The sequence below is a fragment of the Trachinotus anak genome, unplaced genomic scaffold (genome assembly GCF_046630095.1).
Source record: "Trachinotus anak isolate AG129_WGS33_773 ecotype Australia unplaced genomic scaffold, CSIRO_AGI_Tana_v1 ptg000014l, whole genome shotgun sequence".
Classification (NCBI taxonomy): Eukaryota; Metazoa; Chordata; class Actinopteri; order Carangiformes; family Carangidae; genus Trachinotus; species Trachinotus anak.
The window spans coordinates 984359-1007605 of NW_027273865.1; the positions used below are offsets into that span (position 1 = coordinate 984359).

Here is a 23247-nt window from a genome sequence, read left to right on the forward strand (position 1 = left end):
GAGTCAAGTCCACATCAGAGCAAGTGTGTTTCTGTGTTTCTGCTTTGTTGATCAGCAGTGCTGACGCCTGCTGAACATAGCATATGTTCATGCTAATTCCTTCAGCCACATGACAATAAGTCAGTTCTGTTCTTCCCATGAATGTCCAGAGCCATGGTCCAGAAGCGTCTGTCCATCACTGCTGACACGTTTGTCTTTGAGGGGATCAAAGTGCTGGTTTTTTCTTCTTTTCCCCAATATCCCCATTTAAACGCAACCTGCCGGTGACTGCGTGGTCTGGGGGGGCACAGTCTATGGGGGGTGTTTCCCTTTAATTAAGGGAGGAGGAGCGGCGTCATCGCAGGGGGCGTGGCCCGCTTGTTGACCCCCGCGTGGCAGCTGGTCCTCCAACGCCTCTCACCCGTGGACGTGTGCATTAGCGCCCCGACAGACTAAGGTGGGGTTTTCACTGGTGGGGGGGCAGCCTGAGCCGTCTGGGGCCGGGACAGAGAGAGCTCGGAGAGCCTGTGGAGGCCTGAGCGGCAGCTGTGGCAGCGGGGGGGTCGGGCGAGGGCCGGTTTGCTGGGGGCTAAACCCGTGAGGGCACCATGCCTGCGCTGCAGCAAGAGGCTGGGCCCGTTGTTTGGGAATAGCATGGCGGCAGATGGTGTTTGTGTCATTAACCTGCCAAACAGTCATTTGCACTGAGAGACGTGTCTGTGGGGGGGCCGCGGCTGCCTGTGGGGGGGGGCACGGCTGGTCTGTGGGGGGGGCACGGCTGGTCTGTGGGGGGGGCACGGCTGGTCTGTGGGGGGGCCGCGGCTGGTCTGTGGGGGGGCCGCGGCCGGTCTGTGGGGGGGCCACGGCTGCCTGTGGGGGGGCACGGCTGGTCTGTGGGGGGGGCACGGCTGCACGGCCCGGGGGCCGGTCTGTGGGGGGGCCGCGGCTGCCTGTGGGGGGGCCGCGGCCGGTCTGTGGGGGGGCCGCGGCTCCACGGCCCGGGGGGGGGCCACGGCTGCCTGTGGGGGGGGCACGGCTGGTCTGTGGGGGGGCCGCGGCCGGTCTGTGGGGGGGCCGCGGCTGCCTGTGGGGGGGGCACGGCTGGTCTGTGGGGGGGCCGCGGCTGCCTGTGGGGGGGCCGCGGCCGGTCTGTGGGGGGGCCGCGGCTCCACGGCCCGGGGGGGGGCCACGGCTGCCTGTGGGGGGGCCGCGGCTCCACGGCCCGGGGGCCGCGGCCGGTCTGTGGGGGGGCCGCGGCTGCCTGTGGGGGGGCCGCGGCTGGTCTGTGGGGGGGCACGGCTGGTCTGTGGGGGGGCCGCGGCCGGTCTGTGGGGGGGCCGCGGCTGCCTGTGGGGGGGCACGGCTGGTCTGTGGGGGGGGCACGGCTCCACGGCCCGGGGGGGGGGGCACGGCTGCCTGTGGGGGGGCCGCGGCTGGTCTGTGGGGGGGGCACGGCCGGTCTGTGGGGGGGCACGGCTGGTCTGTGGGGCGGCCGCGGCCGGTCTGTGGGGGGGCCACGGCTGCCTGTGGGGGGGCACGGCTGGTCTGTGGGGGGGCCGCGGCCGGTCTGTGGGGGGGCCGCGGCTGCCTGTGGGGGGGCACGGCTGGTCTGTGGGGGGGCCGCGGCTGGTCTGTGGGGGGGGCACGGCTGGTCTGTGGGGGGGCCACGGCTGCCTGTGGGGGGGCCGCGGCCGGTCTGTGGGGGGGGCACGGCCGGTCTGTGGGGGGGGCACGGCTGTCTGTGGGGGGGCCACGGCTGCCTGTGGGGGGGCCGCGGCCGGTCTGTGGGGGGGCCGCGGCTGCACGGCCCGGGGGCCGCGGCTGGTCTGTGGGGGGGCCGCGGCTGCACGGATTATGTTTCTGGGTTGTTCGTCCAAAAAGTCACCTTCACGGTGTCTGATGTGGAAAAACCGACTCCTGTCCGGCCTTTCCGCGGCACCGTGGCCCCCCCACAGACCGGCCGCGGCCCGGGGCAGCCGGGGGGGCCTTTCCGCGGCACCGTGGCCCCCGTGACGAGTCCTCATGAAACAGGCCCTGAGGTGAGCTGTAGAAATCAACCTGGCTCGACGGGACAGACGCGGCTGGAAACCTGACTTCTTGAGGTTGTGATTGAATTACGCTTCCAACGATGGAGCCAAAGTGTAATTTTAGTTTTGCAGTAGTTTTAACTGCGCTTTATTTGACCGGTCACATATTGGTCACAGCAACTATTAGCCGTCACGTGGTTTGACTCTCACTTACTGAAGTGTTGTGGCCAAGACACTGAGCCCCAAATTACCCATGATGGTCATGCATCCTGCATGGTGGCATGCTGACAGCAGTGAGTGTGTGTGTGTGTGTGTGTGTGTGTGTGTACTTGCTACATAGTAAGGACCAAACAAAGTATTTTACTAACAGAGTGAGGACATTTTGGGAAAGTGAGGACATTTTGGCCGGTCCTCACTTTTTGAGACACCTTCAAATCACATGTTGAGGGTTAAGACTTGGTTTTAGAGTTATGGTTAGAATTAGGTTTAGGTTAAGGTTAGGGTCAGGGTTAGGGTTAGGGTTAGGCTCTCAGGTGTGATGGTTAAGGTTAGGGTAAGGGGCTAGGGAATGCATTATGTCAATGAGTGTCCTCACAAAGATGGAAGTACAAGTGTGTGTGTGTGATTGAGAGGAAAAGTGTAGAGTGCTTGTGTACTTCATGTACCATAAATGCAACCATTTACCATTTTATCAGATGCATCTCATGTAGTGTGAAATCAAATGAACCAGCAAGGTTGCTCATATCACAAAGTGTTTAGGGGCGTTTTCCAAGCCTTGTTGGAACTCTGTATATAATGTATATGTAATGTATAAAAGTATATAATGACCTGCACATACTGTGCACCGTCATCATCCATCTGTTTCCCTTCCTTCTTTCAGCAGGTAGCCTCACATAGCCATGTCCTCCCCAGAGATTGCCTCTCTCTCCTGGGGCCACATGAAGGTGAAGGGATGCTCCTCCAGCTACAAGGACTGTAAGGTCTGGCCTGGAGGCAGCCGGGCCTGGGACTGGAGAGAGACTGGGACTGATGTGAGTGGAACCAGAATCAAAGGACATTATATTGACTTGCATGAATTTCCTGGAGACTCAAGAAAGTCCAACATTAATCATAACCACTACTTGTCTAACCCTAACCTTAAAACATGTCTTCACCCTAAACTTTAATCATTCACGTCATGGGGATTTTGCTTTTTGTCCCCATAAGAAAGACAAGTCCCCTTAATGTGATTTAGGTCATGACTAATACCTGAACCACACACACACAGAAATGCTTCAAAAACAACAGGACTTTTCACGGCACACTGTGGTTTTCTTTCTAATGACAGTGCTCACCCATTCTTTTGCATTTCCCACCACAGCATCACCCAGGAGTACAACCTGCTGATGTGGAGGAGGTGCTGAAGAAGGGCATAGATGTGCTGGTGATCGGCAGAGGCATGAGTGAAGCTCTGCAGGTACAATAATCCTACAGACAGTCCAATCTATTCGGAGCTAAAAAAGCAATACCAGTCATGTATTGAGAAGTCATACTGAAAAGCTGCAATATAACATGAGACTTACAAGTTATTTAATATTACAGATTTCACTGCAGCAGTTTGTGCCTGTGAACTGTTTTAAACCCGACGTGGTTACGGACTGATGCATTTTTTCCTCAGATGGCAGTGGGGGTTTGTTGTTGATGCAAGCATATGTGGGTACATGTTTTTTTCCCCACATCTACCACAAAAGACAGCTTAAGGAAAATAAGCATGTCCCAACTCAGCTTCAACTGGAATGTTTCTCTCTTTCTCAGGTAACCAGGGCTCAGTCATAGGCAGTGGAGTTGGATAAGTTTCTTGTCCACTTCCACCATCATCTAACTAACTAGTTTTGGGATGTTCCTTAATATAGATATAGAACCTTAGACATGAAAAATGGAGACTGAGTGGATACAGGATGAGGGTGTAGTTCGCACTGGTAAAGCAGCAGCAGCATCAGTGTCTGTGTCTTCAGGCGCGGTATTGAGTGTAGGTCTCCCAGACTGATTACAATAGGAGCACATCTGTTCTGTCAGACGCACCTGATGACTCATTAATTTGGCTGCAACCCCTCCTGTGCAGACATGAGTCAAGACTGTTTGTGCTGTCGTCCCTTCTCTCAGGTTCCCTCCTCCACTTTGGACTTTGTGAAGCAGAAAGGTGTCGACGTCAGAGTCCTGCAGACGGAGAAGGCGGTCGCTGAATACAACAACCTGGCCGGCCGGGGTGCCAAGGTGGGTGGCGTCTTCCACTCCACCTGTTAAGGATGTCCCTTGTCTTGCCGCACCCACTGAGATGACCGACAGATGGGGGGGGGGGGGGGGCGGCCTGTAGTGCATCATAGCCCACAGTCTCTGCTCTGCCAGATGTGTAGCTGGCTACTTCTTCCAGCTCTTAGCTTTTTCCAACGTGGTCACAGGACTGAAACGTCTTCATTTCAGGATTGCTGATCTTGACAAGTGGGCAAACGCTTGTTTCAGCCTGCGCTGTAGAAGAGCACTGGCAACTTCAACTTTCTTAAACAAGTTCAGTTTTGTCACTGATGTAGTTTCAGAGTTTGATTTAAAATCAAATTGAAGATGTACATTTTACCCCAGAGAACAGTTTTTTGTAAAGACAGATGATTTGGTGGTGGTGTTGTTGTTGTTGTTGAAAGATAATGAATGTACACTACATTTTTCATGAGGTGAAAATGTATTTCTGCTTGTTTGCTCCAGAAAATAAAATTAGAGAATGAGTCATCTCCAACACATGGGTTTGTCTTAATAAGAAACAAGTGCAGAGTACAAAAATAGTCCCTGTACAAATAACACATCATGAGTGAAAAATGTCTTGTGCTCCTTACTACTTTGCTATAAATGATTTTTATACACGCCATTTGCCCTAATTTGAAGTGAATGTGTAAAGAGAAAGCAAAATGGTTTCCCCTTTTCTGAACCGTTTTAAATTCAGTTCAGTTATTGTGAACGGAAACGTGAACTGTCACAGCTAACATCAATGGCCTTAACACAGCTCACACACGGTGACAGCTGAAAAGAATTAGAGCCTTGTCCATCTGTCCTTTGTTCGGGGTTTGTTAGCGCCTGGCGGGTTTGGGCATGATGTAGACTTTGACTGGCTTGCTGAATGGGATGGTTCCCTCGACTGCGGCCTCTGCTGGTGGGATGTTGTCGATGCTGTCGCTCCATCCCTGCTTGGAGGCTGAGGAGGAGAGGGAGGTCGAGGAGGAGCTGTAGGCCAGTAGGAGGCGCACCTCGATCTGAGACGGCTCTGAGAGACACAGACATGAGAGAGTGGGGTTAGGGGTCAACGTCAGTGATGGAAGTCAAACTGAACGCACCGAGGAGAGGATGTGTATCGAATTCCAATATAAATTCAATATAGATAAATGTGAAACAATGTGATGTGCTGCAGTTCAAAGGCGATTTGAATTAGACAATTAGGATTTGATGTTTAGTATTTTGTTTTAAGCCAGTTGAATAGCACTGGCTGCTAATGCTGGTGATAACTTGAATCAGCTATGTGATCGGGGAATAAAGCGCACGCAGACACACAGTGCAAGAACAGATAGAGTTAGTTTGGTTAACCTTTAAATCCCTGTTAAAAGTAGATTTGAGAGATTAGAACATGTCATCAAAAGTGAAATACCAGACGTGTGAGTATTATACCGACCTGTCCATGCAGTGTGTGAGAGGTAGACCTGTGTGATGAGTCTGTGTCTGTGAGGTCCAGGTTTTCTGAAATCTCCAGGTTTAGGATGGATCACATGACTCTGGCCGTCTGGATACAGAACCTGCAAACAGAAGGTGATTTAGCCAGTATTCATGTCCACAGTGAACCAGTGGGCAGTTGAGGGTTCTAGTTAAAGGAAAACCATAAAAGGACCATATCATAAAGAGGACAGTCTAGATATTTTCAGGAAAAGTGCCCTGATAACTTATGATTTGGCACTATATATATATATATATATATATATATATATAACTTTAATATCAGAAAATTTGGCATCTGTGAAAGCCTAACTTGCACTGCCTCATTTGCTCTGCATCATCTGACCATGATGAAGCTTTCAAATGCATTACAGGCCATCTATTAGCAGATGGGGTTGAAAAAAAGGGTTCTGCAGGCCCTGAGCTATAAAGCAGAGACTTTCTTTACAGCAGAAGGAGGAAGTAAGTTGAGGAATCATGTTAAAACAAGAACCAGGCCACATGACTGTAGAATAAACAAAAGTAAACAGGAAAAACAAACTTCCACAGATTTACTTATAATCTTATTGCTGAAACACTGTCAAATGAAAACGAGCGTGTTTCATTCGAAGTGTAGGAACTTTAATCTCTATAAACTGAAGTTTTGAATTGATAATTAATGACAGATTAATGCCCCTGCAACATTTTCTTAATTTTACCTGATCTGACTCTGTCAAGCTCAGTCGGTTCTTTTTAAACGAACGTAGCGCAACTTCAAAATATTCACTGTTGCAACAAAATCAAAAACGACCTGTAACTTTTTTGACTCCAAAGTAGGGTTGGCAAAAGTAGTGATATGTTCGATACTAGATATAAGAAATGACCATGTTCATTATATTGAATATGCAGAATATTTGCTCAGCAGGTTTCCATCTATGTGCATTTTAATTCGACCACATTTGAACAGGAAAGCGACTGTGGTGTGAAAACAAGCAAATTTCACCGTTTTCCTTCACTGAGGCCTGCCTCTTAGTGTCATGAAGCAATGTTACCAGCTCAGCTATTTGGCAAAAAATACCTGTTTCCCAGGCACAGAGTTCTCCCTCTGAAAGGGTGTTTAACACTGTGACAGGCCACAGCCCATCTCCAAACCAGACACTGGTTCACAGACTCGTTCTCCTGTCTCAAGACCTGCAGCAGAGACTACAGAGGCACAGTGCATATCTCCCTCTACACTGCACTGTTTTAAACTTGTTTTTGTTTTTATGTTGGAAGCAACTGACCTTACTTTCATACTTCACAGCAAGATGTATGCTGTGTGTGCTTATTTTTATTTTTTTTTTTAAATACTACTTCTATCTATCTACAGTTAGATATGTACAAGTTAGATATAGAGTCTGCTGTGTTTTTAGTGTTATAAATAAATACTGATACTTAAACATTATACTTGAGTTTTTTAGCCATATCGCCCAGGCATGCTCCGATGTAATTCTAAAAAAAACTGAACAGCTTGCCACCAAAATGTCAAGTGAGAAACTGAGGTTGGTTATTAAGTTAATCATCAAACGGACCTGTACTTTCACACTGTTCTGGGGATCCTGGACGTGCTCTAGCGTTGCGTCGATGTCTAGCGCCACCACCAGGCCAGATGTGAACCTCAACGGATTGTCAGACTCCCCCGTTGGCTCTATGATGGTGGCAGTCGCCCGATGGATCTGTTAACCACAGAGGAAATGTCAACAAAAAAAGTACTGTTAATCTTTGCTGTTGGGTAGAAATTCCTCAACTGGTTAAACAGCTCTCATGGTCCAAAAATTCAAACTCATCCCATGGTGTACTTGCAAATATATACTGCTTGAAAGACTGTGTGAAAGACTGGAACACTGAGTTTTAGTTCAACCCTACCTCCCTTTATGTACTTGTTCATTCATGATACCTGTTCAGGCAGTTTGAGCTGCAGCAGGCCGCTCTGTCTGAGGGTCGTCTGGAGGATCTTTACGAGCTCTACTGGTTTACAGGACAACAGCCGGGGCATTAGCTCTAGAAGCTTATCCACAAAACTATCCTGGAGGTGAGGCAGCTCCGTTAGAAACAGCCTGCAGGTTGCAGAAAACATGGAATAAAAAACAGTGAGTGAAGCACATACAGGGACCTAGGCTGGAAAGTTAATACAGATCAACAAAACCCAGTGAGGAGGAGGGGAATTCTACCACAGAAACTCCACTGTGCAAACAATTCCTCAAACCAAGTACAGAGATAAAAACAGCACAGTCAGGCAGTGGAGAAATACGCATGTTTTTAAGCAAGAGGTATTTTCAAGAATATTCAGCACTTCCTCAGTTGTAGTTTGCCTCTTCAGTAGAATTCTGAAGTGTCTTTGACACCCATCCTTTGGCATTAGTCCCCATTCAGGTTTCACCAATAGATCAAACATCTACAAAATTCTTAGAGTGTCAAAGAAATGATTGAGGAGTAGGGAGTTTGTCAGAGACAAAAGGCAGGTACAGGCCAGATCCAGTAGAAAGGACAGGGATGGATCCAGTTGTGGAGGCTGACACTTGTTTTAGGGAACTCTAGAGAAGTCACAGAGCTCCATAATGTGCCAGTGTCTCCAGGGTCAAACTCAACATGGAGAAGCAGTTCATTCACAGATCTGGTACAAACGCAGTTCTTCCCTGCACTGCTGCTCTGCTGTAAACTTTATTCTTCTGTTTTATCAGTTTGATTCATTTTAGCCTTTTTATCTTCTATTTTATTTGACACTATAAATCATTTTATATTCTATTGCTTTGTGTTTCTTTTTTGTCTTGTTTTAATGCCTCCTTCATAAATATTACTGAAGCACTTTAAAGTGCTGCATTAAAGGTGCTTTACAAATGAATTTTTCAGGATTGATCAAAACCAAAAGTGCAGACACATTTTCTACTTCGCGCTTTGTTTTCAGTTCTGCACACACTTTTTCTTGCACTGGACACATTGGACTTAAATCTTGTGATCATTGGCAAAACAAACACACCTAAAAACACTTGTGCAGAAACTGAACACCAATCAGTCTGAGCCTTCGTGCTACAGATAGACCTCAGACCTTCTACTAAGCTCCTGTGAGAACTTTGAAAACATGGAGGCAGTGAGAGAGAGAGGAAGTGGTGGAGAAAGACAGAGAGGAGGTGGAGGAAGAGGGCAAGAGCAAAGAAGACCTGGCAATAAACACTAATTTCAGATGACATTAGGACCACCCTGGTTGACCATGTCATGAATCAAGACCTGACAATGAGGGAGGCCAGCACAACCTCAGTCGCTACATGGTGGCATCCATAATACAGACATACAGACTGGAGATCAGGTCTTCAACTTTCTGTAAACTCTGCTCTTCCGTAGAATGAGCTGTTTTCTGAATGTTTTCCATTTTTGTGTTGTGTGAAGCCTGTATGACTAAATTTTAAAAAGTTGTATGCAAAGTTGTTGAGACAGCAGTGTTTAGTGTGAAGCTCAACACTGTGTTGTTGCTGCTTACGGGGAATAATTAACATGGTGCATGTGTGTGTATCATTTTGATCCAAAAATGCCCTTTTGAAAAAGGATTGTCAGGTTGTAGCAGAGTTTCATTTTGACATAGAAGTGAGATGTTTAGTTCCAAACGATTTGTCTCATTTTGCTTGTGCGTTTTGACACAATGAGCCAAATTCTGCAATAAGTGTGTAAGCAATCACAAAAAACTGTCAAGTTTGAGCGTTCAAATAGTAAAGAGTATGAAAGACAGGAAGACACACACACACACACACACACACACACAAAATATTACCTCTGAAAAGACTCAACATCCTGCAAAAACTTCTCGCAGCCGCTGATGAGAGGATCCAACCTGAAGAAAGACAACATTTGTATAGAGTGATGCTGTGTGTATACAGATGTGGTCCATATGGAGTCTTTAATATATGTGGTATATGTGTGTGTGTGTGTGTGTGTGTGTGTGCACTGACCCTTGCCTGGTGCGAGCAGTCAGGATGAGCTGCAGGGCTTTGGCCTGGAGGCGAACATGATGTATAGTGGCCACTTGTCTGCTTTCCAAACCACAGTACAGAAACTCCAGCTTGTAGGTTTCCTCTAAAATCTACAAATACAATTGCACACAATTCAACAGGCAAAGGTCACGCCACATGACCTCACAGCTGTGGTAATAGCAACGTGTAAGTGTGCTGACCTGCTGAGCTGCTGCCGTGGCCGTGACGTTTTGTTTGAGGCAAAGAGGGACCGCCATGTTCCACAGCTTCTCCTGCAGAGCCTGAAGAAACAGGGACACAGCTTAACTTTGAAACCACATCTGTTTCCTTAAACTCTGGGTGACGTTATCCTCTTCCCCAAAATTGCTGTTGAGAGCATTTTTGTCTTCAAGGTAACATCAGCCTTCGCATATTAAAACACGTAACACACAAAGCATAATAGACCAGATACAGACACACACTCCTACCTTGATGAGCAGCAGCTGGCAGCGCAGGTATGTAGCACAGAAATCAGCAGCTCCAGCGAGCTCCGTCTGTAGTTCCCCCAGCCGCTGCAGGTCTCTGACAGACACACAGGAGGACAACAAAACCTCAAACTCCTGCTCATCCACCAATCAGAGAGATATTTAGATCATCCAGCACTGTTAACTTTTCAACTCCTTAAAAAGTAACAATACCATCTGTTACTGTCAAAATTGATAATATATTAGTTTGTGATTCAAACATGATATGTTTGGCTGTTTTTCTTTACATGCTGGGTTTTCATACAGGATGCCACCATCACAAAAACATAAACACTAATAACCAGGACCTCTGTAAGGCTGAAGACCAGCACAACTAAAACAATTTCAAACTGACCTGACCCTGGTTTACAGATGATGATACTTGTAAACTTTCTTCATTATTCGTGTTTTTATTTTTGTGTGTGTGTGTACCGTATAGTGAAATCCAGCAGGTCCTGAGCTCCAGGTGCTTCCAGGTTCTGGATGGTGCTGACCCTGTTCAGACTCTGTTGGAGAAAGAGCTGAGCTGATTCCACAGAGCCTGAACCACAACCCGAGTCCACCGAGTCCAGACCGTACACCTGCTTCCTGCCGGGCAACTAAAAGAGAGGGGAAAGGTTACAGGTGAGACAGTGAGCGCACTATTGACTGCCTAATGAATGTTGTGTGAAGGAGTGTGTGTGTGTGTGTGTGTGTCTGTCTGATAAAATGTGAGCTGAACTTCAGTCCATGGCCCCTTTCACCGGGGTGTCTCCTGGTTTCTTGCCTCTTTTCTTTTGCTGACAACAACGGTAACACTGACGTACTTTTGGTTTTGACAGCTGTTTTTATTCTTTTTGTGTTTGTTATCATTGACTACTGTCCGTATATCGAAGCTTTATTCCTTTTTAGGAACTCAGCCTGAACAACAGGAACCTAGTTCTAGTTTTGATTCCAAAGATCCTCTGCTCCTTAAGTAGGACTTTTGAAAGACCCAGGGAGGTTTGAGTTTGCAGTACTGAACATTTCTGACTGATTAAACACAACAACTCGTGGACAGCATCATTCAGACTGCAAATACAGCTTATTGAAGTTTGACTTTTGTTTTCAGTATTGTGGCTAAACTTCCACCTGTATGTTGGACAAGCCCTAAAAAAGAAACTATTTCAATCATCAACTTATCATTTGTCATTTTTCAATAAACAATGCTGAATGTTTTCTTGCTCCAGCTCATCAGTTGTAACTGCTGGTCTGACAACACAGGCGATCTGGAGGCCTCACCTTGTATTTTAGCAAACTGGGATTGGTGTTCTTCACTATTTTCTGATTTTGTAGAACAAACGAAGAAACAATCAAACAAGAAAATGGTTGGAAGATTAATTCATAATGATAATAAATGTTAGTAGCAGAAGCCCCAGATGGAAACTGGGTCAAAGGTCACAGTTTTACGTGTGGCTTGAAACCTTCTGTCATGCTGAATGCAGAATGTAAAAAAACTTTGCTTTTACAGACATTGTAAATTAGAATAGCTGTCAGTAGATCCAAACATTATTGCCTGAGAAATAGATGAAAAAGTCTCCAAATGTTTAGGAACATGAAAAAAATCCCTGGATCCACCCATTTAACTGGATCAGTAGCAAAATGAAACAGGTTCTTCTCTGTCCCATGCCCCATCCCAGCACTAATTTTGCTGCAAATCTGTTCTACTTTTTCGAGTAAAATCCTGCTGACAGACAAACAAACAGATACAGCTGAGAATGTAACCTCCTTGGCTGAGGTAATGAACAGCCAATAACAAGTTCCTGTCAGTGCCACTACTGACATGAACCTTATTCTGAATAGTGTAGTATTTCAGTTCTCACTCTCAGTGGTGGTACAAGGTGTGACAGGCTGTCCCTCAGGTAGGCATAGTGTCTGAAGGTGTGGTCAGAGAACAGCGCCGGCATGGTCGGGCACGACTTGGCAGCGTTGAACACCAACACCAGCACTGCAATGTCTGAGATCAACATCCAGAGTCAAGAAAGAAAAACAGTTCAAAGGTGTAGAGTCATGGTCCCTCTGTTCAGACAGCTTTAATACTCACAGCTTACCAACATGTATAAACTGCGCAGCTGAGAGATCTGTTTTCCAAAAAAAAAAGGAAGAAATGTCCATTTTGGAGAAAACTTTATTGTTACTTTGTATCGCTTGTAAACTGAGCTGTAAATTTCATACTTTAGTTTTTTCATTTTCTGCATATTGAGATTTTGTGACAGTGGTTTAACAGTACTTGCAAATTCATTCTGAAAGTTTTATGTCTGTACAGTAATGATAAATGGACTGAACTTACCGTATTTTCCGGACTATAAGGCGCACTTAAAAGCCTTTAATTTTCTCAAAAAACGACAGTGCGCCTTATAATCCGGAGCGCCTTATATATGGATTCATTCTGGTTGTGTTTACTGACCTCGAAGTGATTTGGTGTGGTTCACGGCGCTCACGGCGCTCTGTCAAAATGTTTTAGTACGACTTTGGTAAACTACAAAGTCGCACCGCTTGCAGCATCACGGCTACCGTAGTCAGGAGCGTCGCGGAGTAATACATGCTGTGCTTCACCATAATATTACAGTGTGTGTGTATAAGGACCTATAAGGAGTTATTGTGAATACGCTAACGTTTGATTTAGCGGTATCAGACTGTGTTTTTTTTACGTGTTACAACTGAACAAGGTTGGGAGTTATTGTGAATACGCTCATTAACGTTTGAACAATGTTGAGAGTTATTGTGAACGCGTTTAATAAAGTTTGACTGACTTATCTGACTGTTTTGTTTCGCTTAATGCGCCTTATAGTCCGGTGCGCTTTATATATGAAAAAAGTTCGAAAATAGACCATTCATTGACAGTGCGCCTTATAATCCAGTGCGCCCTATAGTGCGGAAAATACAGTATATAGAGCTTTTCTATTCTTATCCACCACTGAAAGTGCTTTACACACATTCATTTCTTTGTAGAAGTGGAGTTTTTCTACCCTACACACACAAACACACACACACACACACACACAAACACACACGTACATTAATGGAATAGCTACCAGGGGAAATTTGGGGTTCAGTATCTTGGCCAAGGAGGAGGAGCCCGGGATTGAACCACCAACCTTGTGAAAAGTGGACGATAAAATGAGACAAAATGTGCAGATATTCATTTAAGTTTGTCTCTGCTTCTACAGGGGACTGTTCTTTAATTCTTTTTTCCACTTGTTTTTGAGCACCTCCAGGAATCACCACCTTAATGTGGTGGTGGGGTTTGTGTGTCCCGGTGACCCTGGGGGCTGTGTTGTTGGGAGTAATGGCCCCTGGTAGGGTCTCCCAAGGCAAATTGGTCCCAGGTGAGGGGCCAGACTAAGAGCGATTCATATAACTCTGAATGAAGAGGCCATACACCTAGCCCGGGAGAGGGAAACCAGGGCCCCTCCTGGAGCCCGTCCTGGGAGGGGAGCTTGCCGGTGGGCGTCTGGTGGCTGGGCCTTGACCCATGGGGCACAGTCGGACACAGCCCGAGAAAACTACATGGAGCCTCCGCCCTGCGGACCAACCACCTGCAGGGATGGAATTCGGGGTCGGGCGTGATGTAGGCTGGGCAGCAGACGAAGGTGGGGAGGACTGGGGCATGCTGACCCCCAGTGTCGTAGACTGATGGTGGGGACGTGGAATGTCACCTCTCTGGCAGGGAAGGAGCCTGAGGTGGTGCTGGAGGTGGAGCGGTACCAACTAGATACAGTCAGGCTCACCTCTATGCATAGCAGGGGATCTGGAACCAAACTCCTGGAGAGGGGCTGAACTGTCTCCTTTTCCGGAGTTGCCCAGGTTGACAGACGCCTGGTGGGTGTGGGGATACTCACAAGTCCCAACTAACGAGAGGGTGGCCTCTCTGCGGCTCAGAGTTGCTGAGGGGAGGGCTCTGACTGTTGTGTGTGTGCCTATGCACCAAACAGGAGCTCAGAGTATCAGGCCTTCTTGGAGTCTCTGGGTAGTGTCCTGCAAACGGTTCTGTTTGGCGACTCCATAGTTCAGCTGGGGGACTTCAACGCCCATGTGGGTAACAATGAAGAAACCTAGAGGGTGTGACTGGGAGGCATGGCCTCCCCGATCTGAACCCGAGTGGTGCTTTGTTATTGGACTTCTGTGCTAGTCATAGTTTGGCCATAAAAAAACACCATGTTCTAACATAAGATAGCTCATGAATGTACTTGGTACCAGAGCACCTTAGGCCAAAGATCAATGATCGTGGGGCAGACCTGTCAACTGATTGCCACCTGGTGGTGAGTTGGATCAGATGGCGGGGAGGCTGCTGGGCAGACCTGGTCAACCCAAACATGTAGTGAGGGTGAACTGGGAACATCATGAGGTCTTCAACTCGCACCTCAGAAGAATTTCTCATACATCCCAGGGGAGTTTGGGAACATGGAGTGTGAGGTGGCCATGGTCAAAGCCTCTTTTTGAGTTTTTTGCACACCCATCCAAGCCATGTTTTTCCAGTTTCCATTTTTAGTTCCATCTGTGCGTCATCATTATTATTGTGTATACTTTTCTCTGAAGCTCATTGTGGCTATAAGCTGCTGCCTGCTGTTAGCTACTGGTTTACGATAAAAATGTGGAATTAGAAAAACAGCAAAAGGGGAAAAAGCTGTCAAAGCAAATCTGATGTGTCAAGGCTGATACAAAGACTCTTCACCATCAGGTTGATGTGGCTTGTTTGCATTAATGTGTGTGTGTGTGTTTTAAGATTGTTCAGGTGTGTGAAGGATACAGGCCGGATCGTCCATGTCAGGCTCCGGTGTGTCAAAATATGGGTGTGTGCTGAGCAGCTCAGAAACCAGCGGCAACACCAGTGTCGGGTGGCGGGAACCCATAAACTTCAGACACCTGAAAGAACGGAATAAAATAGAAGACACAATCAATAAATCAATTAATTGATGGGAGTAGTTTTGCACAGCCATTTACTTACTGAGCTGGTCAATGTGGTTTTCATTTTTAACAGTGTTAATGGTGAACCAAGTGCTCCTTTAGAGCTGACCAGTGATATCTCTGCAGTCACATGAAAACAGAAACTAGGAACAATAAGGTCAGTGTTAGTTGTTAGGTTTCAACCATGCAGTTCTGAGTTTATTTTTCCTTTTGTTTGGAGTTTTGTGAGCCAAAGGGTGTTGGAGCTCGTAATCCTTCCCTGGAGCTGTAAAATTAAAATCATCTAAAGGGGCATTACAAAGTCTTTGTACAAGAGCAGGTTTATGTTTGTATTGCTTCTTTGCATTTCTGCTTTCTGAATCTTTAATATGGACAATATCACCAGATTCAGGGCTCTATTGTTCTAATCTTACTTATGACAGGGTTCAGCAATCCAGTCACTGTGAGTATGGTACCATATCTTCACAACTATCCGCCACTTATTTCAAAATAGTTAAAATTCCCATTCTATGGAACAATTTCATAGTTTAATGTGGAGTCTAGTAAAGTTATGAAGAGTGCTTTTGTGATTCGAGGTGTGTTTAGGCTACTTCAAAGTTTTTGTTAATTAAAAGTATTATTATATACCCACCATGGTATCGCTGAAATCATACTGAGATGAAAATCTATGCTAATGTCAAAACCTGTCATCAGATTTCCTTTGTCTCATTTACAGTGACAATTTCTTTTTTACAAAACTTGCTCTGATGGGCACCAGGAACACTCATGTCCCAGAAAGTATACTGCCTTACAATGACAACCAGCAACCTTAAGCTGTCATGCCACCAATATTAGCTGCAGCATAACTGCATATTTAACATGATGAGTTTGATGTTCATTGTTTTTTCTGTCTGATACAAACTAAATATTTAAATGTAGTTAATGTAAATGCCACATCGCTGTTTTACGTGGTGACACTTTAAATTTCAAAAACAAAAAAACTGTAGAGTTGGAAAATGAACAAAACCTTGGGCCTGTTCTTGAGGTGCGCCAGGGTGCAGCATGGATTTGAGAACCACTGACATACACTGCTCCTGAGCATGGATCAGCCAGAAAGGTCTAAAAATCAACTCACTTCTCATAAAGATTGTAAAATGCACACGCACACACGCACGCATGCACACACACACATACACACACACACACAAACACACACACAGACTTACTTCCAGACCGAGTTGCGGTCGGTTGGATACTTGTTGAGGTTCTTCAGCAGCTCCAGCAGAGCCAGCTGGATACACTCTTTAGTGGAGACGTTGGTGTAACAAAGTAATTCATGGAGAGCTTCTCTGATGTCACGAGACGAGTCCTGGAGATGTGTGTGTGTGTGCAAATATTAGTCTTAAAGAACGAGTGTTGTGCAACTAACAGGGAAATCCTAAACAGATTGATTGTTTGACCTGAGTGTGTGTATTTGTGTGTGTACCTCTAACACAGCCAGCACAGTGTCCAGCTGGTCCTCTCTGAGTGTTATGTGGGTAGAGATTTCTCTCAGCACGTGGATGGACTGCAGCCTCACTTCCTCAATCTCGTCATTGAACATGTCGACCAGAAAGTCCAGGCACTTTTCGGCAAAGCTGGGAGACGAACGAGCCAGCTGGCACAACGCCTCCACCGCCGCAATACGGACCTCTGAAATAATATTAGAGACCAGTGGGTAAAACGCATTAAATATGTGGAACAATGTAGTGAGAGGAAAGCGAGTGAAAAGGGGAGCTGCACAGATGTAACTAATAATAACAGTCTCTGACTTTCTTAGATGTTACATTTTCATTTGTAAGTATTTGCTGACAGCTTGTAAAACCGCTTTTGGGGAGAATCTTCACTCAAAACCTAAATTTAGACGCATCAGATGCATAAAACCTCCAACTAAATAGACAAACAAAATCATGATCATGCATGAAAATGAGACATCAGTAACATCCTCAGGCTGCGTGGGCTGAACATCTCAACCCTTTGGGCTTTGTTTACATATGCACCCAAAGTCTTCGCTGAAAAACAAACACACGCTGAATCACGTTTCCCTACCAAACATCTCGTCCTCCAGTCCGTGAACGAAGGCACCGCAGGCACCTGAGGCGATTAGGTTGACGGTGTTGGTGTCCAGTTTCTCCTTGGGGGCGTCATCGGCCCACTTCCTGCCAGAGGAGAACTCTCCAGAGGCAAAGAGCTCCTTGGCCCGTTCATGGGCTGTGCGCTTCCTCTGGACACAGAAAAGAGGAGGAGGGAGGGAGGGAGGGAGGGGTATTAAGTGGAGATGTATTAGAACAATTTCTTATTTTGCTCCAAGAATTGCTATATCAAAAAAAAAAAAAAAAAAAAAAAGTCTTGTGAATAAACAAGCACTCACCCTGAGATCTGACATCAGCTTCTTATCCAAAGTTTGCTCCAGAAAGTGAGGACTGACCTGCGGCATTGAACCCTGGGACACAAAAAAAGAGAATATCCGTCTCAAATATAGAAGATGTAACTCTACTGGCTTTATGTGTCTATCTATTTTGACCATAAAGGAAAAAAATCTATCTCATGACTGATGTCAGAAAAACCAATTTCATTTTCTTTGTTGAAAGGGATGATAATGGTGCACAACTTTTACTGAGCGCTCCTACTGAGGTAAAAAGACTTTGACAGAATTCAGAGACTTGTGTGTTGTTGGAACTGCTATAGAAATGTTACTATGTACCAATAACAGACTGCTGCAGTGACCCCAAATGTTGAAGTGACTCGGGAGCTTATTCAGACAAAAGGGACTCAAGTGACAAACTGCCTTAAAATGGGTAGAAACAATGTGGAAATGTGTGAACATAACACTCTTTTTTCTTTGTGTGTCAATTTGGTTCTACCTGCATCACCCAACTCCTGTCTGATGCAGTGTGTTTTGGTCTCACCAGTGTTTTGGCAGCCTGCACCCGGACCATCCAGGAGCCATCACTGACCATGTGACTGATCTTCCCAAATGCATCATCAATCAGTCGGATCTCTTCATTAGATGATGGGATGGGCACAATGCTGATTGGACCAGAGAGAACAGTGAACTGCAAGTCAGGCAAGTCCACTACAAAGTAAAAGTTGTGATGTTGTCGATCCAGAGAGTGGAGCTAAATCTCCACCTACACTGACAGTAAGTCACTCTGGATGTGGGGATCTTCTCACCTTTCTGGGTACAGCTGGCTGAGCACCCAAACCATCTGCACTGCTGCAGAGCGGACCTGCTCATAATCATCTGACAGCAACCTGCAGGCCTGCAAACACATATTTAACACTTTATTTGAACCTGTCGAAGGCATTTTCAATTGTCAGGGCTCAAATATGTGTGTATGTGTGTAATATGACTGTCACACCTTTCTCATGGCAGACACTTATTGTTATTATCATTATTTCATTATTATTCGACCACAGAGAAATCTGTCTTGTAACAGCACAAGCAAAGGAATATATATAATAAGAAAAGTGAAACTTTCCCCAACATGTTGCCTGAACACACACATCTGTGCTGTTACCTGTTCATAAATGACCTGATGAATCTTCATTCCTCTCTCATGCAGCTGCAGCTGGAAAACAATCAACAGCAGAATGAGCCGAGTTACAGAAAAAGAATCCAGTGTTTCCCACACACTGATTTCTTTGTGGCAGCCAACCACAACATCAACACTGACTGGCACATATAGATTTACTATTTTTTAAAAACTATTTCAAACGGGTAAAAGACGGCTTCAGAGAGGGCTGGACAGCTTCAAGAGCTGCATGTTGATTCGGTCAGCCCCTTGTTGCCCCGCTCTCGCTCACTCTCTTGCTCACTCTCTCGCTCACATACAGTGACTATGGACCCGTCTGTCACACCTGGACTGACCATCAAGAGCACTGGGAGAAATCCGGTCTGATTTGACAGACCAATGAACTGTCAAAAAATGAAGCAAGAATCTTTGTGTATTGTTCAGTTATTTGTCACAAAGTCCTTGGCAATTAGAATATTTGCAGTGGAGCACAGTATAAGACTCCCACCCTCTCACTGATAACTGTAATTGCATCGTGTGTACTCCCTAAATACATGAGTGTGGTGCTGGTTAGGTTTTTGGGGAGTGCAGGTGCTGGCGGTGCCCTACCATGGCCTTGATGGCTGCAGTGCGGACTCTGGGGTCCTGGTCTCCAAAGTAGTCACTGATGATACTCTGGACGTCTCTTACTCCTCCTGGAGCGCCACGCAACATGTAAAGTGAAACATCACAACAGTTCAACGCACAATCATGAGCCATAAATATGAGTTTACATAACATCTGAGAGTTCATTTCAGTGAGCTCTGACTAGAAGGGCAACAATTTTAATAATATTTCCAATCATCTTTACCACAAAAAGAAAATATTTAACAAAAAACACTGACCTAACGGAACACATGCTCTTGAAAACTGTTTTTACATATACTCCTCTCTATAGTTTAAACATTTGAAGGCACTGAGGACACATGATTCAGTTTAAAAGCATTCCCACAGTAACAGTTTAGACATCTAATTACATTAAGAAACGGCCCTCACCCATCGATGTGCCCAGTCCCTCACTGTCTTTGTTCAGAGGAGTGTCCACCATGCCGAGACATCCCAGGAGCTGCAGACACTTGTTCCTCACCCCAAAGTATGTATCAGACAGGTGCTAAGGGGAAGAAAGAAAAAAATACAAAACTGTTTTACTGCTCTGTGCAGAGAGTCACATTTAGTCTGTAAAGAGCAAACACTCGATGATGAGCAGTGTGCATGTGTGTGTGAGTGTCACCTTGCAGGCCACCTCTATGAGCCTCTGTCTGACTGTAGGACTCTCAGGTAGCTGTGTGCCAATGACCAGCAGAGTTTCCAGCAGCTGGGCAAGGACCTGATGGGACTCTGCAGACGCAGAAACAAACAGAACAGATTGAACACACACACAAACTTTCTTAACTATTATAGTTTGTATTTTTTGGTGGGGAAATCAAACGATTTTTAATAAAATGGTCATCAGTGATGACCATAAAAAATATTTTTCGTTTATAGTTACTAACATTAATGTAATGTGTAATGATGGTTTATTGACTGGATCTAGTGTGCATATGTGTAAATAAGTGAGTAAAAAGGTTCAGACAGTGTAAATGTGTCTTACTCTCATTGCCGAGTGTATTAATGGTGTCATCCACGATGCAGTCAGGGCTGAAGCCCTGTGTTTTGGACAGCAAACCCAGCAGAGAGGCAATCTTCAGCCTCACCGAATTATCTGTCTCCTGGGAGAGGACAACATCAACATCAAATGTGTTTTTTCTGTTCATCTTAGTTTAGACTGAACACAATGAAAATACTCTAACTTTACAACATTATAAATAGTACTTACTGTCACAGAGCATGGTTTTATCTTTTTCATGTAATTCAGACTATTTATTGTTACAACCTTACAGAGATTATCTTTATAGCTCTGAAGCCCTCAGTGTTCTATACCTTGTAGTAGTGCTCCAACAGGATCCTGACCACACCCTCCACACTCTCTGCCTCCACAGGCTTGCGTGCAAACTGAAGCAGGTACTGCAGAGCATCAGTGGAGTTTGTGGCCTTACAGAGGTCAATGTGTAGAGCCGCAGATTTACTGGGTTTGGACAGACGCAACTTCTTGGCAGGAGTTTCTTCATGGGGAATCTGCCAGCAATCGAAAGCATGAAGTGAAATATTATTTCTATAAAAAGGAGGTGGCATCCTCATCTCCCCTCATGTTGTGTAAAATCTTATGTTCGGACACCTTCAACCTGTTACATGAGCATTTTACAGATGGGGGGGCGGGGGGGTGTAAATCCACCACAAGTCACTACAATCTGCCTATTCTTATATGCTCACTGCTTCATACAGGTTCCTTGTAAAACTAGCAGTCTATCTACCACACTGATGAAACATAGTGATATAATGATAGACCATCTCATAATCATACAGCCAGCTTCTCATAGTCACCGAATAAAAGCACCAACCAAAGGAAGTTTTCTTCATACAAAAACTGTTAGCACCTTTAACGTAATGCAGTCGGTTTTGCTATAATGTAATAATCCAAAAACGTCGGCATATGGCAAAATGCTACAATCTTCTGCTTTGACTTCATTAACCTGGAAGGGTCACATCAGATGTTAATGTTTGTAAACGCTGATGAGCTCTGGTAAGGACGTACACGGACATTAACGGCTTGGAAAAATTTAACTAACAAATCTGATATTTAAGTTACAGAGTCAGGAAACAACACCAGCCATTCACTTTCACAGGTTTACAGACGGACTATGTAACAAGAATATCTGTACATATCCGAGAAGTTAGCTGACATTAATCTGAGGCTGTTATCCCACTGGAGTTCAGGTTAGTTCAGTCAAATGAACCACAGACAAAACCCCAGTTCATATTTAGAACTGCTGAACAACAGCCTTTATTCTGTACAGAGATCACAGATATGACCCGTGCTGTATAACGACGACGAGCGGCTGTCTGTTGTTGGGTCATGTTAGTTAGCCATTAGCATTAGCATGTCAGCTAGCTCTCAAACGCATCGTTCACCTCGGGCTGTGAGCCTATAACGAGCAGCATCGACAGGGCTTCATGTGCTCACCTGTACAACTTTGGAAAACTCCTCATATACTCGCTTTTTCAGATGTGCTGCCATGTTCTGGGAAAGATGGTTACTTAGGCTTTCCTCTGCAGCAGAGACGTCAAATTGTCCCCGTTGACTTCCGTAGCTACGGCAACTTCAGTAAAACGCGTTTGGAAATTACGCTCGGTCTGATCAGCGTTCTGTTCCTTCTATAATGTGTTTTTATTAAAGTTATCAACGGACGACAAATCCTGTAGAGGTAGAGAGGTTGGGTGCAGTAAAGTGTAGAGCTGGATTTAAAGGATAGTTTTTGAAGTCTATCAACTATACTGGCCAGGGCAGTGCATAGACATTTTCAGGGGTCGGTGCTCAAGTGAAAAAAGGGCATCCCTACATAGATAAATAAATAGATGAATACTTTATTGATCCGTTTGGGAAATTCAAAGTAGTAGTCCCACAGCTCACTAATGTGTTCAGGTGCTGCTGCTTCTCCAGGTCCGGCTTGACTCAACAGATTTCAACAAAATTAACATTTTACAGAGACGATGGTCTTATCTTTAGCACTGACTGTTTCTACATTTATCACAAGAATAGGAAGGAGAGCAATGCCACACTGTGCATGTTTTGTTTTCACTGTGCACTAACATCATCCAGGTGAAGCAGCAATGACTTGTGGGTAGTACTCAGGGATCACTACTTTGTAAAGGGGTCAGTTTATTTTTATAGTGGAGGTCTAATTTAAATAGTGACTGATTCAGTAAAGTGGGGGTGTGTGTTTCCAGGGTTGGGGGTGTGAAGAGAACAGTCTCTGATGTGGATCCAGCTTCTTCGGTCCAGTCCTCGTCCTGTGTTCACCCCCCCCCCCCCCGTCACATGAGGTGGTCTGTGTTGGGTCTGTTATCAGCTCCTCACTTTCCCTCAAGTTGAACCTCCACATCACAGTCAAATGATTTCTATATCTAAACTCTCCAGACTCTGATTTGTTGATGTTGTGCTTTCCTGGCGGGTTGTTACCCTCTTCATGTGAATGTGACACAGGTTTGTACAAGACATGTTAAAGATGATGTTTGCTCACTGTCTTCCGGTTTCCATAGAAACAGTTTTCTGACTGATAAACTCAGTAGATGCAGAAAGTATTCAGACCCCTTCACTGTTTACTTTCTTCATCATGTCGTACATTTCATTTTAAATGGATAAAATCTGCTCTCACTAACCCATGATAACAAAGTGAAAACATGTTTTAGATCCGTCACTAAAATTCATTGTAAACTCTTGAAACAGTGTTCAGACTCTGTGTCAGCGTGGTCAGGACGAGAGAGACGAGCAGCGTTTGACCAGTTCAAACTAGAAACACACATCAAAGAGAACAAAGCGGAAGTGATGTCTCTCCTTACATCTGATCTGAGAGCAGCCTTCTGTCCATAAAGGATCTGATGTGTTTGAGTCCATCATGTAACTGACTGCCCTCTTGTGGCTGCAGCAGGTTAT

At 45.5% G+C, this 23247-nt stretch overlaps 2 protein-coding genes across 5 annotated transcripts; one reads left to right on the forward strand and one right to left on the reverse strand.

Annotated features, from left to right (window-relative positions):
- The first annotated feature begins 325 nt into the window (after nucleotides 1-325).
- aamdc (adipogenesis associated, Mth938 domain containing) lies at nucleotides 326-4773 on the forward strand. Of its 3 annotated transcripts, none has more exons than XM_071496560.1 (4): nucleotides 326-436; nucleotides 2887-3037; nucleotides 3367-3462; nucleotides 4149-4773. In XM_071496560.1, the coding sequence occupies exons 2-4, from the start codon at nucleotides 2906-2908 to the stop codon at nucleotides 4287-4289; spliced, it is 369 nt and encodes a 122-aa protein (XP_071352661.1). In that variant the 5' UTR covers nucleotides 326-436; nucleotides 2887-2905; the 3' UTR covers nucleotides 4290-4773. The 3 variants fall into 3 exon arrangements, with proteins under 3 accessions (XP_071352661.1, XP_071352663.1, XP_071352664.1); XM_071496562.1 differs by having other exon boundaries at nucleotides 2890-3037; XM_071496563.1 differs by lacking the exon at nucleotides 326-436 and adding an exon at nucleotides 1960-2084.
- Nucleotides 4764-21935, reverse strand: ints4 (integrator complex subunit 4). Of its 2 annotated transcripts, none has more exons than XM_071496559.1 (24): nucleotides 21778-21935; nucleotides 20637-20831; nucleotides 20308-20425; nucleotides 19948-20054; nucleotides 19713-19827; nucleotides 19287-19372; nucleotides 18684-18734; nucleotides 18337-18425; nucleotides 18072-18192; nucleotides 17534-17605; nucleotides 17212-17386; nucleotides 16610-16815; nucleotides 16350-16492; nucleotides 14987-15102; nucleotides 12060-12193; nucleotides 10651-10817; nucleotides 10183-10276; nucleotides 9916-9996; nucleotides 9701-9825; nucleotides 9517-9576; nucleotides 7651-7810; nucleotides 7286-7429; nucleotides 5698-5818; nucleotides 4764-5295 (listed from the first exon to the last, which is right to left on the reverse strand). In XM_071496559.1, the coding sequence occupies exons 1-24, from the start codon at nucleotides 21829-21831 to the stop codon at nucleotides 5102-5104; spliced, it is 2928 nt and encodes a 975-aa protein (XP_071352660.1). In that variant the 5' UTR covers nucleotides 21832-21935; the 3' UTR covers nucleotides 4764-5101. The 2 variants fall into 2 exon arrangements, with proteins under 2 accessions (XP_071352660.1, XP_071352659.1); XM_071496558.1 differs by having other exon boundaries at nucleotides 9695-9825.
- Nucleotides 21936-23247: the final 1312 nt, after the last annotated feature.

What these genes read in the sequence shown, in the direction of transcription:
- ints4 (XM_071496558.1), bottom strand. Translation starts at nt 21,831, where the DNA reads ATGGCAGCACATCTGAAAAAGCGAGTATATGAGGAGTTTTCCAAAGTT. An exon ending in CTGTGCTGGCTGTGTTAGAG is followed by an intron (nt 16,493 to 16,609) that starts GTACACACACAA and finishes ACACATCTCCAG; the next exon opens with GACTCGTCTCGTGACATCAG. An exon ending in CTGCTGGATTTCACTATACG is followed by an intron (nt 10,277 to 10,650) that starts GTACACACACAC and finishes TGTGTCTGTCAG; the next exon opens with AGACCTGCAGCGGCTGGGGG.
- aamdc (XM_071496560.1), top strand. Translation starts at nt 2,906, where the DNA reads ATGTCCTCCCCAGAGATTGCCTCTCTCTCCTGGGGCCACATGAAGGTG. An exon ending in GGAGAGAGACTGGGACTGAT is followed by an intron (nt 3,038 to 3,366) that starts GTGAGTGGAACC and finishes TTCCCACCACAG; the next exon opens with CATCACCCAGGAGTACAACC. An exon ending in GCATGAGTGAAGCTCTGCAG is followed by an intron (nt 3,463 to 4,148) that starts GTACAATAATCC and finishes CCCTTCTCTCAG; the next exon opens with GTTCCCTCCTCCACTTTGGA.